The 15,656-nt window shown below is 42.6% G+C and overlaps 1 protein-coding gene across 2 annotated transcripts in view; it reads left to right on the forward strand.

Annotated features, from left to right (window-relative positions):
• Nucleotides 1-15,331, forward strand: part of brinp2 (bone morphogenetic protein/retinoic acid inducible neural-specific 2) — a 75,587-nt gene extending 60,256 nt beyond the window's left edge. For both annotated transcript variants that reach the window (XM_042108612.1, XM_042108613.1), the window contains exons 7-8: nt 10,842-11,064; nt 12,975-15,331. In XM_042108612.1, the coding sequence (XP_041964546.1) occupies nt 10,842-11,064; nt 12,975-14,100 (1,349 nt within the window). In that variant the 3' untranslated portion in view covers nt 14,101-15,331. The remainder of the gene's footprint in view (nt 1-10,841; nt 11,065-12,974) is intronic.
• The last annotated feature ends 325 nt before the right edge of the window (nt 15,332-15,656 follow it).

The raw sequence follows: 15,656 nt of genomic DNA on the forward strand, positions 1-15,656 counted from the left end.
ATGAGACCAAGGACACAATACAATTTCAGAATGCCAAGGTACATTAAACTTTTGATAAGGTACAAATAAGGTTATTGGGTCTCTTCCGTTTCCGATCACCTTAACCAAGGATTTTGTATATCAATTTCTGTTTATTTTAAAAGTCCGATTGTTCCAATTTACTATAGAGGCCAAGGAGAAAAGGAATACAAATGGAGGTGGGTTTGGTTAGATTATGTGCACGACTCTGAAACTTTTCTGTGTTAGAAAGAGAGGCAGAAAAAGGGAAGAAAGGAACATCATATTTATCAGCAACTGTATCAGACGTGAAAATGTGACTGCCTGCCAAACGGCCCTATAAATAGGCTAGTCTTCCCTCCCGCTGCTGACAAATGTGAAAGACAATGGCAGTTCGTCTTGTACAGGGTGGGCACGGCGTGCCTGTCGAGGTGGGGTGCGTCAAATCCACAAGGGGTAATCGGAGACAGGTGAGGGATGTCTCAATTCAGGTCACACTCCTCATAGCTATTACCTACGGTGTGCTATTAAGTACACATGTCTGTCTGGGGAGACATGACACACATGCATATTCTCCCCTTTTTCACTCACACACACACACACACACACACACACACACACACACACACACACACACACACATCTCTGTGTGCATGTATAGCATTGTGGACACACATATTGCATACTTTGTGTAATGTGTAAATAATTATGTACAGTACTAGATGAGTACAATAACAGTAGGGCGGAAGTTTCAGTACATGGAAAAGCAAGAGAAAGACTATTAACTGTTACACAGTCAACTCTTGAATGACTTGATGATGAGATATCTATGATTGAAATATCTTTCAAAATAATCTCATAATCCAGTGTCCCTATCCTCTGTTTGCATTTCTTACATCTCAGAGTGATTGAAGTGTAAATAATTGAAATAGGTGTCATTCTTCAAAGAGTTATGTGAAAGTTACTTAGTATAAAGGCATATCAGGAATAGTCAGAACACTATTGTTGCTGTTGGCTCTATACCACTGAAGCGGCATTATGTGCAGGTTGGAGTGCACATAAATTGTTTTATTTTCTATAATATTAAAAATGTGAGTATTAAAGTACAGATTTTTAGATTTACAATAAATGAGACTTCTTGTTTGACATGTGTTTCTTTCAAATATTAAAACTGCTCAAAGCGTGATCATTTTAGGTAAAGTGAACATGTCTATGTTTCTACGAAATTGTAACATGAAGCAGAACATTGATTGATCTTACTAATTAGGATCTTTTCAAATCTGAACATACCTTTTTCACCTGCTGATCTCATGCACCTTTATCAGGTAATACAAAACGAAACAAAAACCCAACACAAAATAGTTATTTTCTGCACATTATGGCAACAACTGCAGGACTACTGCCTATAGGGGCTTGTGAGATGTGCTGTGACCATGACAACAACAGACATTCTTGTTTGTGAATAATACGTGAAGAACATCCCAGCATGGTGGCTGTGGTGTCTGTGGCAGTGTTTAAGAGATGAAAAAGATCTCTCCCCCAATATGAAATATATTCCACAGCCCATCCTGAATGTGCTTTTACATCAGAGCCTGGAGTCAAAAACGAGCAGAAATGGCTTTGGACGTGGAGTATTACTACTACCAAACTGGACACTGTGATGTTCTCTGTAAGTGCTGTCAATATGAGTGCTCACTGTGCCCTGCCAAAATGTAAACTTCACTCTGACAAATGCACAGAAAAATCCCTCCAACGGCTTTGACTTTAGGGGGCTATTTCAAAATACATCATAATGGTTCAGTTCATTTTCTTATAGCAAAATACCCAGTGGTACTGGGGGGGCAGTCTGACTGGACAGATTCTCGGTTAGCCATAGCAAAGTGAGACAGAGGAGGTAGTTGGTCACTCACTCTGAACTCGATACTTCAAAAGTTTCCATTCAATTACAGATAAATGACTTGTGAAGCAGTGCAGCATTGGTAAAAGATGGATCTGTCAGCAGAAGACTATAACAGACCTAAACCCTGAATTGAAATTTGAAAAAACACACACTGGCCTACTTAAACACACAAAAGCCCTTGACGGAAAACTTTTAACCACTTTGTAAAACACCCAACATATCTTTAAAAAAATATCTATGCACATCTATTTGAATGAAATCCCGAAACTATACATTTATTGGTCTCACCCTCTGGAAATCCCTAAATTGCTTCAATGGAGGGTTACTGAAAAATCTGGCACGCAAACCAGCACATCTATAGCCCAGGGCTATAGGAGTGCTCCACGGCAGCTGTGAGTGAGCTCTGTTTCCCGACTTGCTGTGAGAGTAAAGATTTATGGTTTGGTACAAGCCCCTTATTGTTTCTGAAGAATTACATATAATTGCTGATATGTTGTCACAGGACATTGCACTGGAGGTATCCTCTACTTCCTTAGAACCAACTCTGGTGAATAATATATGCTCTGTGATCGATAAATAAAAAAGATTTAGCATTCACACACACACACTCATGCGCACACACAGAGAGAAAATCAAGGTCAGTTGACAGTGCTTGCAGAGTGCACATAAAGAAAGAGTATGTGAGGTGAGACATCTCTCCTGAATGAGTTATCACCCTCCACTGGAAGTAATCTGTGCAGCGACAGCCTGATGCCTTTCAGAGGACCCTTTTCATTCTCCCCCTGGACCCTGGCCACTCAATAAAGTGTTATCATCGACAGGTCTGAGCAGGAGCGTCCTGATTTAGACGTTGGGACGGTGAGAAGGCCTCAGTGGAGTCTCTCAGGTGTGGCAGCTCTTGTTCTTGCGTAGTATAAGCTTCTGCAGATTGTGCTTCTTCCAAAACCCAGGATCAGCCACAACCGTTTAGGTTCCTCTTTCTGAGTTTGATCTCTGGAAACAGAATTTATTTCGTTTTAAATGGATAAAATATAAAAAAAATACCTTTCATGCCAGTCACCTGTTTGTCAAGTTAATCCGCTGGGAGAGTTTTAGGGCACAGGCCTAGTTCTCTATTAAATGTCTCTCATTAATGCAATCAGAACAAAAGAAGTGAAAGCTATGTTTAGCACTAGCTTGACAAAGTGTTGCCTGAAGCGTCCTAGCCCATGGCCATGTGAAGTGATTCAGTGCGGAGATGCCATCAGGGTAGTGTGAGAATTCATGTACACTTGACGGCAATTAACCCTCCGTTTGTTCTTGGAGTCATAGTGACTCGAAACTGGTGACACCAAAAATGCGCTTTATTAAGAAACAAAGTCTTCCTCACTTCTGATATACCTACTTAAAGTAACACTAAGTAGGAATTGCCCGTTTCATCCATTTCCAATGTACTGGATTCCCATGTAGTGCTGCGGAACTGAGGGTATCCAGTTCTCCAATAAACAACAAAAAGGGTTGTGCTCCTACCCGTGACAACAACGTTAGATAGTGCAGGTGTACTGCATATTGCCAATGTCAGAGACTCCATATTGTTAGTAAGTGTACGAGCAATGTGTTTCTTGGTGTTTTATGCACCCAACGTTGTCTTCAAGGCAGCGCTGCCTGGAAGGCACTAGGGTTAGGCATGGGTTAAGGTTAGGGTTAGGGTTGGGGTTAGGTTTAGGATTAGGTGCCTTTAAGTCAGCGGTGGCAGCGCTGCCTGGAAGACGACATTGGGGGCATAAAACACCATCGAGCATCAAAATGTGTTATTTTAAGGTAGAAGAACTGCATTGTGTTGCTTTAAACTTTTGATATAGAACAAGCTAAATGAAGTCATACTTATAATTACAACAAAACATTGCATTTATATAGCACTTTTCAAGGCACCCAAAGTGCTTCATATTGTAGGGGATACCTCACCACCAATGTGTAGGACCCACCAGAGTGATGAACGGCAGCCTCCCTGGTAACTGCACATAATTATTAGCTTCTCAAATATAGACTTTCGTATGAGGATGAGTGTTAGTAATATTTGTGAGGCACTGAATCATAGTTTTACCTATATTCATATAATTTCCCATACATTTGCAAGGCATGTGGCATTCTAGGAGTCAAAAGCACCTGACATGAGGGGGACGCTGTGGCGCAACAGGCTACAGCCCCCATACCATGCACGGGTCCAAGTGTCCACAGAGACCCAGGTTCAAATCCAACCTGCTGTCATATCCCATCTCTCTCTCTCCCACTCACTTCCTGTCAATCTTCACTGTCCTATCCAAATAAAGGCAAAAACCGCAAATATATATATATATATATATATATATATATATATATATATAATTTTAAAAAAGCAGCTGACATGGCAAACACCTATTTGTTTGTCTATACAGGAAATTGTAATACTGTGCCAAGCTGCATAGCTGTAGTAGCATACTGAAATATTTATGTGAGTTAAGAAAATTGAATACTGCGTCATAATGTTTTGTTAGGACAGTAGGTGGGTGAACATTGGAGCCCAGGAAGGAAATAACAGGAGATTTCCTTGTAAAATCATTTTTAAAAGTAGCTCACATTACAAGCAAGCGCAACGACTGTGTGTCTGTTGTGTTCGCTCTGTGACATTGCAATCATCTCGAAATGGCTTATCGCTCGCCTTGTCTGATACAAGCCAGGCAGTCTGCAGTCTAATTAAGAGACTGGAGGAAAGTCCCAGGCAATGCATTCGATATGATCCAGTCATGTCTGTGGCTTGCGACCCTACCCATGACACCCAGGCTTTCTGCTGGTACCATGGGCTCTGTGACACAGACTTATGATACCTCTTAAGTACTGCTAGATGAGGGCAAGGCAGCTACCCAGGCTCACTGCAACCCCCTCCGGGGTTAACTCAAGAGGCCAAAGGCACCTCTTCCTAGAGAGACTGGCTGCTTCTTCTAGATGATATCAAAAGTCGGCTTAAGGCTCAGAGAGGGAATTATTTTCTCCATGGGTCTATATGGCCACTGGGCTTCAACAGATGGAGTTCTGGTTGGTACATTTATTATCTATTTTTTTTTATCTTGCGGCCTGTCAGTAAAGTAAAGACATCAGACATTTGAAACAAATACCCCTCAACCAACTATTACTTGCATTGTTTTGTTTACTTTTGTTTACTTATTAAGGTTTTGTTGCAGCAATTACTAAATTGTGCTATTGCAGTTGTTCAGAGAAAAAAATATCTAATATTATAAACTCCACAGATCCCCCAGTGTGCATCAAAGAACCGAACAGAACATCAAATGCCACATTTCTGAATGTACAATCATGTTCTCAGCTTGTCTAAAGTGAAGTGAAATTCCCTAAACTCCCTCTCACAAAGTGAGCGTGCCCCTGTATGTAATTCTGTCATGATTGTGTATTAGCTACATTGTGTTTTAATGCCTTTTGAGACGACACTGCATTCCTCTGGTTTGAATAGAAAGGCAGGGTTCCTCTGGATTGTGTCAAATGGTTTGTATAATGTGCCCCCAGTATTGGCACTGTAGCTCAGTGATCTTAAAGAGAAACAGTATTGGCAATTATGCAGTATTGGCAATTTCCTTACTGTTTTCTCGGTTTTTGCTTCTTTTTCGCTGGCTCTGTCATGACGAATGTCTGAGAAACTCCATCGCTACCTTTTTCTAGCTGGTGCCTGGCGTGCATGTGTATTTAAATGCAGTAAAGCAATTCGTTACACTCGTTATACTTCCTGATACTGAGGCCGCCGGCCCAAAGTTGCAAGGGTGGTTTTTCCGCTCACAGGCGCTAGGGGGAAGTGGGACAGCCACCATTCAACCCGAAAAAAGTCATATAACCATTCCAATGACTCTGAAGCTGTTAAGTGAAGGTAAATTAAGCTAAAAAAAAACCCTGCATATTAAGTTTTTCACCACTAGTTAATCTCTGCGCATTTTAAAGATGAAAGTCAAGTCATCTAGTTGTTTCATGAAGCATTATCTGAACATCTTCTGTCAAAGTGTTGTTGTAATTGTAATTGTTATGTAATTGTTGTTCAATATGGCTTTGTTATGTAATTGTTGTTCAATATGGCTAAGGCGATAACAACATGAGTAATAGCACACTCAGTAAACAATAATTAAGTTAATACAGGTGAAATTGCGCTAGCTTGAGAAAAATTCTGTGATATAAAAGACATATCTGTTATTTGTCTGTAACAGTTACAGTGTGTCCTTTTAAATAGAGTCCCATTATTTAGCATTATATGAAGAGATCATCTTTCGATAATGTATGCCACTTAGGAGGAAATTCACAACTCTTGTTTGAATGTGGTCAGCTTTTAAATGCAATAATAGGCCATCAACACAACACCAAAGACTAATAACCTTTCATGTTGTAACCATGCCGCAATATCTAACGGTGCTTTATTTCACCCATTATTGGATTACTATTTAATATTGAGTATTACACAGCTGGACCATTTTCACAGCATGCAACATAAACCCTTTAATGACAACAGCAGAGAGTCATGTTGCAGGATTTAATGGAATGTGAAGTGCTCAGTGCCATTGTGCTGTGCACACACACACACTTACTGACACATGTGGGTGCACGCACACACACACACACACACACACACACAAGAGAAAAAGAGAGTGAAAGAGAAATAGAGAGACTCAAAACCACACATCTTGCCATACCACTGTAGGGGATTTCCTTAAAAGCTATTGATCAAGGTGAAGATGAGAAGTTTTATGTTCCATTTGCAACCTTGAAATGAGGGAATCATTGGGTTTAGTTAAGATTGATCTCCTTACGAGTTTTCTAAGAGCCAAAGGGTTGGATTGGAAAGCATTGCTTTCAAAGAAGCACCCACTTGGGTGCAATAATCTGATGGCAATCCTACTGTAGAGACCAGAAAGAGGGTATATTTATGGACCTAGGGTTACTATCACCAACTGAGGGAGAAGTTCAGTTGTACTGAAGAAACTTCTAGAGGAAGAGATTAGCATTTGGTTTGTTTTCTGAAAGGGCTTCCTAAGCGGCAAGGGCAGTGGTGACGTGAGACAGTGCAAATGTGTATTCTATGGTCCTCTGATGAGTTCTTTTGGAACCGAGCAATTCAGTTCCAGGTGCCATTTCCCTGGCAAATCCAATGCACCGTCAGCAGACAGAACAACGCTACAGCAAATCAATAGCACCCATCGTCAGCAAGCTCTTTATGATACACCAACTTTGGTGCAGCATCTTTTCACAAATCACTACTCAGGTGTCCATAAACCAAGCAATATATGCAGTGATCACTAAGGAAGCCATTCTGGGCCAAAGTGAAGTGGTCCCACTTCTTAATACATATCCTACAGTACTTAAGTTATTAGTAATAAATAATACTAAGTAGCACAATGTATGTTACTAACTTTAATTGCAATACACAGCCTGTACCTTTAGGTACAGGGTGTGCATTGCAATTAAAGATTGTATTTACAAAGAAAGAATAGTATTTACACTTTGGAACAACATGTATTCTAAGTACATAGAATGCAGACACTTAGTGTAGCCATGTGATACCGTGTGTTGAAGATTAATGCCAAAAAAACTGTGGATGGTGCGTTACAAAAACAGACAGCGAGGGCGGTCCGAGCGATTTGTGATGACTTGAAAAGCCGAGCTGATCCATTTCACTGATTAACTGAGAGGAGATCCTTCACCTTGTGCTGCAGCTGGAGGGGCTGTCTAATCAGCGCTCCATCAGCCGTCAGCTCCTCTAGACTGCTCATAATTCAGCACCCTTCAGCGCAAAACCCTCTGATCAATCCATGATTAATGTCCGCATCTCCGGAGGCAAGGAGTAGTGGAGGAAGGGGGGAAAAAAAAACTAAAAAGGGACCCCTGTCGAAGGATGAAGAGGCTAGCAGTTGAACTCATTGTTTTCTACTTTGACATCAAACTAGACTTTGCCCCACAAAGCGTTCTACCCTTGTAGAGATTTCACAAGTACATGCTCTGCTTTCTTTCTTGTAAATATATACAGGAGCTAAGGCGAAGGACAACAGACTCTACTTCCACAGCCTTGATGCCATTTATGATCCCGCTAGTGCTTAAGTTTACTGAATATATAAATACTGAATAATGTGTTTTCTTACAAGATCAGGTAGTAGGGAAGTAGAAGTGTCAACCTTCTAGAGCTCCACTGTAACTTGGCCACATTAAGTCCAGCCTGACTGGAAGATTATAATTGCATTTTTAGTGCTATTTAGATGCAAAGTAGTTCATTACAAGTATAATGAATTTGAAGAGCCTATTTGCATCAGATGAAAAAGCATAAGGCCAAACTATAATAGGCAATTTAAATAGGATTGCTTTTGCCCTGTGTTTTGATATGTGTGTTGAGATCTTGATATGAGGTGGTAGAACTGATGAGCACTATACTGAGCCTAAATAGTCTGTGCTCAGTGGCAGCACTACTGCTACATCAGTTTGCAGGATCCCCCGGGATGTGGAGAATGAGATACAGTACTGTATGTGTAGATCTGTAATAAACTGGACCACTAAACATAAGCAAATTACAAAGAAATGATACACAATGAAAATGGTTTGCTGTCAACAATTTTTTTTTTTCAGTCATGGGAATACTTTGGTCACATTTTATGCAGGAAGCTTCTTACGTCCCGGTCATTTAAATGGGTTATATGTTGCTAAAGTCCTTTTAGCGTAATGTCAAACAATGCTTAATAGGTGTTTACCGCTAAATGGATATGATTCGACATCTGCCATTTTGCTGTCTCACTCTCATTTAAATGATCAGTTTGACTCAGAGATTGAGAGTGTGTGGGGCTCATTACGAAAACTAACCCCATCTTTCTCGCTGACACATTTTGAACCGGGCTAAATTGTCCATAAATTTGGACATGAAGTCATAAATGCCAGAAAAGAGGAGAATAGGCAGACAAGAGGAGTGCTCCGAATGCCAATGCAATACTCTCTCACAGTGAGGAGGGAGGGAGAGAGAGAGAGGGGGAGAGAAGAGAAGAGGGAGGGAGAGAGGGAGGGAAGAGAGGGAGAGAGGGAGGGAGGGAAGAGAAGAAGACGAAGGAGAGTAGAACTTCACACCAAACAGAGAGAGAGAGAGAGAGAGAGAGAGAGAGAGAAAGGATGGGAAATGAGCGGGGGGCTTCAGAGGGGACGGGGATGAAAAGATGGGTGATAAAAGACAGATAAGAATACGAAGAGAGGTGGAAGAAATAAGTTGGTGATGAGAGAGAGAGAGAGAGAGAGAGAGAGAGTAAAGGGTGGGCAAGAGATCCATCAAACCAATTAATGGCCAAGCTGTGACTCACAGTGTTCCACTTAGCACTGCAGAGACACCTGACATGCAGGTCAATGCTTTCTGATTTGCACAGATAAGGTACAAGGTGAGAGATTGTGGTTTTATGAGGTTGCATTACCATATGTCGGCCCTGGGTTTATGCCTGGCGATTGATGTAGGGAATACATAACGTGCTTGCCTTGGAAATAAACAATTTTGTTCCGCATATTTCCACACGTGCCAATTGGGTGCAGGTCTCTTGTTTTTTTTTTGTCTCTTTTTTTATTTATTTATTTTTGTAATTAACCGTAGATCTAATGAGAACGAAAGTACCTTGTCTTCTCCTAATCTGAAACACAAAAAAAACTTTCATGGGAAGCGTGCCCTCCTTTGAACTGGATGTACTGTAATGGTGTTCCCCCCCCATTCAAGCCCGCGTCCTGCCAAGCTCAGGGGGTCCTCTGAGCAGAGTGCAACAGCTGCAGTTGTAAAAGAGGGGTGGCACTGGGCGAAACGAGCTTCACTCACTCTTGGAGCCAACGTTAACATTATTCCAGTCATTTACTGGTAGTGGCCAGAACCCGTGGGCATCCCACACTTGCAGGACCATTGAATACTGTAATGGCTCGGGAGAGGAGGGCAATGAAAGGGGATGTGTGTGTGTCTGCTGGCTACAGGAAACACGCAGGGGGTGGGCAGAAAAAAAAAGCCCAGACTTGAGAGTGCTGTACACTTGGTCAGCCTTAGAGCACTTACGCCTAGGTTCTCACTGGACCTGCTATCTGGAGGAGCAACCCATGGCTGTGGGCGATATTTTTTTCAAATGAGCTTGAAAATAATTCAGGGTCTTACTTATACTGAGCACTGTGGTAGGGAAGTGTAGCTCTAAGAGAGAGATTGAGATAGTTACCATGCATTGTTTGGTGGTAGCATGCGGTCAGTATAAGGAATAATTACACAAAATGAACATATTCATATATTTCCATGTATTGTGTTCACAAGGCGGCTACCTTTGTTGTGGTTCTGGTTAGAATTAATTGCTTAGACCTAAATGTTAATAATCAGTAGCAAATAATAGATAACTGTAGTAGCCTAATTATCTTCTTCACATTTTGTAGCAAATATGTATAATTTCTTGTTTCCAAGTCTCTCTTTAATAGTGCTGCATCACCGTATTTTAAAAAAGGGAAATTCACAAAATAGTTTAACATACATACATATTACATAGTGTATATAGAAATTAGCAACACATAGGAAAGCAACATTTGAAATGATATCTCACATTTTTGTCCTAAAGGACCATTAGGAGAAATAAGGCACGATAAAAAAGATTTATGAGATCTGAAGTTGAACTCAAAACAGACTTGGACTGAGACGGTCCAATTTAAATTCAACTGAAGATCTCAAAATACTCTCACCTGAGATCTCAAGAAGAACTGATTTATTTCACATGAGACAAAGAAAGATATTTTTTTAGACAATAAATGTTCCTTTGGGAACGCATAATCAAATTTACATTAAATATAAAATCTATAATTTTACATTTTACAACATAATATCAATATCAAAACATTTCTGTGTGCTCACTTATAACATAACTTTACCTTACAAATTCTCTCTCTCTCTCTCTCTCCTCAGATGAATTCAAGTCCTTTTTGAATAAGCTGCCCACAGACCAGTTCCTCAACACCTCGGCCATCCTGAGGTTCTGGACGTCGGACGGCGCTCTCCAGCGGCGTTACGGGCAGCTGGAGGCCAACACCAAGCTGGTGATGGGCAAGGCCCAGAAGATCGTGCGCAAGCTCTTCACCCTGAGCAAGCGCTGCCCCAAGCAGCCCAGAATCAGCCTGCCCAGAGAGAGGTAGGCTACTGTCTGTCAATCTGTCTGTCAATCTGTGAGTCAGTCGCTCCCGCCGCGCCCCAACAGCGCAATTCTGTGTGAGCCGTGGTCAGCTGTAATCATTGCCCTGGAGGTCTCTGTTGGTAGCCCACTTGTCAGTTTTGTTATTATGCCCTTGCATATTTTATATGCAGGGGGTGAGTGTATAACTATGAATAGTCTTGAAATGGTTCAGATCGGGGATTAAGGGGAGCAAGTTAATGTGGTTAGCAGTTAGCACAAAGGATTAGAATGCATTTTTAAATATGCCAACATGTCTTTAACAGATAAGTCATTAACATTCGCAAAACGGGAGCGTCTGTAACTACCACAATCATTGTCATTCAGCATTAGCAGCGCGACATAGCCTTTAAACCTATTCAAAAACGTATTTACCCGTTCCCTATCAAGCCCCATGCCTTGCCGTTAATGACTGTGTTTGCCGCAAGGTAATTATGTGACATGATCTAGAGTTTATTTAAGCTGAGAAAAGGCCAGGCTGCCAGGCCCCTTCATGCTTGGGCTGTTTGTCATTTCAAGACAATTATTTCATAGTCAACACCATCAACCAAAAAGAGAGAGAGAGAGAGAGAAAGAGAGAAAGAACACTGGTCTTACACAGCCTGAAGAAGGTAAGACAGAAAGAGGGAACATGAGAGAGAGAGAGAGAGAGAGACAAAGAGAGAGAGGAGATTGAGAGGTCCTTTTGTAGTGTGTGGTCAGTGTTGGCACACTGTAATCAAGTGCTCCAGGAGAGTGACAGGTTGTAGTTAACGTCCTTTACTTTGAAGCCTTCCACTCTCCCCTGACAGGCCCCTCCTGGGTCTGGCTCCTTTAACAAAGGCTAGCCTGCTGTGCCCTTGTGCTCGCCGCTGTAAATAATATCCCTATAAGATCCCTATCGGCCCCAGATGAGAATTAGATTTTACTCATGAACAATATTTTTAACAGTGATATGTGATGGTTGACTTCTAAGCAAAACCATATAATTTCTGAATTCAATATTGTTAAAACTGCATTGCCTACACAGCAAGGAGTCTATTAAGATCCTCAGCAGAATCTTGCACCCTCAGAAACAGGTGTGAGATCTCATTCTGCTAAAAAGATTATGTAATTATCGACAGTACTATGGACATTATGGGCCAGTTTCCCACATGTGGATTAATCTTAGTCCTAGATTAAAAGAAAACTTCAATGAAAATCTCCACTGAAAATAGTGTATATTAATAAACTACTTCATTATCTTTCCTATAGTCACACTATATGGAAATAATGTAATGTTGCTTGTGCGAATTAGCATAACACACTTTTCAAACATGGCATTTAATTTAATGAAGCCTCTTAGTGGTTGCAAACATACATAAATGGCCCAGAGGAAATATGAAACCTCTGGGGGAAATTGCATTAGACTGTATCTGAGATGTGCAAAGGCTTTGTGCTGTTGACTTTCTCTGTACTAAGTAGCTCGATAATGAATTTGCTAAACCCCTTCATTATTAGTAACTCTTTGAACTGGCTGATGGCGAACATCAGTAAAATGCTGCGTTCTCTCACCTCCTGCGTGTGAGTTCCTAACCTCTTTACCTTGCCGCAGAGAACATGGCTGCCTTCTGTCAGCGGAGAGCTCAGCCGTGCACAATTAAAATCCTTCTTCATCAGTGGTCAGACTAGGATGCCTCATTGCGTGACAATAAAAACCAGGGTCAGGTCCTGAGTGACTGTTCGTGTTGTTGTGGAAAAGATTTTTCATGTCATTTTTTGCCCCAATTCCTCCCTCTCATCCACCCCCCCCTCCACCTCCCCCTGATTCACATCACCATTTAGCAAATGCCAGCAGCCAGGTGTCTTGCTGTGATTAATTGTGTCTGTGGTAATTATTGTCTGTCGCTCAGGGCACTGCGATTCTGGCTGAACCGCGCACAGTCGCTCCTGTACTGCAGCGAGCACGGACTCCTGGGCACCTTCTCCGAGGAGACTCGGAGCTGCACCTGCCCGTCCGAGCAGGCAACCTCATGCCAGGGCAGCGTGCCATGCCAGGTGGGTGAGGGCACCTCGTGCGCCACCTGCGCGGCCGACAACGTCACCCGCTGCGGCGCTTGCCACCCGGGCAGCGTGCTGCACGCGGGCGCCTGCCGGCCCAGCATCGCCAACTCGCTGGACCACTACGTCAACTTTGACTTTGACATGCCGGACGCGGAGACGCGCTACCTGCTGGGCCGGCTGGACAGCCGCATGGAGGTGCACGCCATCTACATCAGCAACGACGTGCGCCTGGGCAGCTGGTTCAATCCGGGCTGGCGCAAGCGCATGCTTCTCACGCTCAAGAGCAACAAGAACAAGTCCAACCTCATCCACATGCTCATGGGCCTCAGCTTCCAGATCTGCGCCACCAAGAACAGCACCCTGGAGCCCGTACCCGCCATCTACGTCAACCCGTTCGGGGGCAGCCACTCCGAGAGCTGGTTCATGCCAGTCAACCAGCAGGACTTCCCCGACTGGGAAAGAACTAAGCTGGATGGCTCGCTCCAGTGCCAGAACTGGACGCTGGTGATGGGCAGCAAGTGGAAGTCCTTCTTCGAGACGGTGCACATCTACCTGCGCAGCCGTATCGTCACGGACGACCCGGCCGCCAACGAGACGCTCTTCTACGAGCCGCTGGACCTGGACGACCACACCTCCAACCTGGGCTACATGAAGATCAACAGCCTCAAAGTGTTCGGCTACAGCATGCACTTTGACCCCGAGGGCATCAAGGACCTGATCCTGCAGCTAGACTACCCGTACACACAGGGTTCGCAGGACGCCGCCTTCCTCATGCTGCTGGAGATGCGCGACCGCATCAACAGGCTGTCTCCGCCAGGACCGGGCGGCCAGCCCCTGGACCTCTTCTCCTGCCTGCTCCGGCACCGGCTCAAGCTGTCGGCCAGCGAGGTGGCACGCCTCCGGGACTCCCTGCAGAGCTTCAGCGCCAGGCTGCCCAACTCCCCGGAGCCTGAGCTGGGGCAGTTATGCAGCTAGCCTGGACAAATCCCTCTGGCACGCATGTGTGTGTTGTTTGTGTTTCAGTGTGAGTGTGTGTGTGTGTGTGTGTGTGTGTGTGTCTGTGTTTGTGTGCAAAAAAACAAATTCACAAGTGTGTCTCTGGCCACGCTAACCGCGAGCAGGCAAACATGAAGCGTTTGGGGACAATTCTGGAGGACTGTGTGGGTATCTGTGTGGGGGCGGCCTGAACTGATTGTCCACACACTGGCTGTTCGGCATCACAAAACAGTGGAGATTTGTCATCCTCGAGTCATAGCACACTGCATATAAATGGATCTCTGGACTTGAGACTCAATCTGAGGACAAAAAAAGGCCTTCAAAAAAGAGATTTTGCAATGGATTGCTTGTTGATTATTATGTTACAGAGGTGGAAAAGGGAAGAAAATGAATCGCTATGGGAAGCACTTGTTTTCTCTGTCACAATACACTGCAGGTTATTTTTTCATTTTATCATTATTATGTTTGGAATGGAATAACCACATAGAGCATCAGCCCAGGAGGAAAGAAAAATAGCTAAACGGTCAAACAGTGATAACAATCGATATGAAATTTGCATTCTTCATTTTCTGTGTCATCTTGATAAATCCTGTACAGCGAAATGTATAATTGATCTTGAATTTGGATTGAGATGCCCTGATGTATTCAGAGACATGGCTACACCAAATGTTCTGCTTTATGCTGAACATAATGGCAAATGTCTGTTTTTTAACGTTCCAAGGAAATCACTTTTGAGATTGTAATGCTACTGAGGATATTGTTTTGAAGAGGCCTGTTGACAGCTTTGTAAATATTGCTTTATCTTATTTCAATTGTTATAGTTGCATTGCATTGCTTTTTTGGGATAAATTATAAATGTGAAATTCGTACTTTTTGAAAGTACAAAGACCAAAAGCATCTACTGAAAAAAGGAGCAGCGTCCAATGCCTTATGAAGTGGAGTCTTTGTTCAGATATTGAAGCACACTCGTTTTTCTATCTGCATCCAAGCATCTTTTGTTTTTCTCGCAAACAATGTTTTGCTGTATAATTGCAATATTTTTATGTTAACGGTGAATTTCATAACAGCACCATTATGACACGTATGGAATTATAAAGCTCAAATTGTTGTTGCGATCATATTGGTGGTTCTATCATAACTTCTGTACAGATTCATTGTGGTCATGTCATGCTGTCTCTTTCTCTGGGTGTGTGTATGTAAAACTGAAGACAGCATTTTAACATAATGCCAGTCATTTTAATGAATTTGGTGAGAAGTTGCTGACAACCAAGCTCTCAATGAAGAGAGTTCACTTTTGGGTGCTACTCACTTTTGCCACCAGATACTTACTGTAGAGCTCTCAGTATTATTCAGCTGTCGTGCCATCAGTCTTTTATTTATTACAGAAACTCACCTTATATGACTACAGCCTCTGACCTGGTATGCCTCTGGAAGCCTCTGGAAGCCTTCATCTCATTCTGAATTTCCCAGTTTCTTCTTATTTCCTCTGTCTGTATGCACACAGATTTGCATTTGAGGTCCTTTCTATAAAAATA

The sequence above is a fragment of the Alosa sapidissima genome, chromosome 1, assembly GCF_018492685.1.
Source record: "Alosa sapidissima isolate fAloSap1 chromosome 1, fAloSap1.pri, whole genome shotgun sequence".
NCBI lineage: Eukaryota > Metazoa > Chordata > Actinopteri > Clupeiformes > Clupeidae > Alosa > Alosa sapidissima.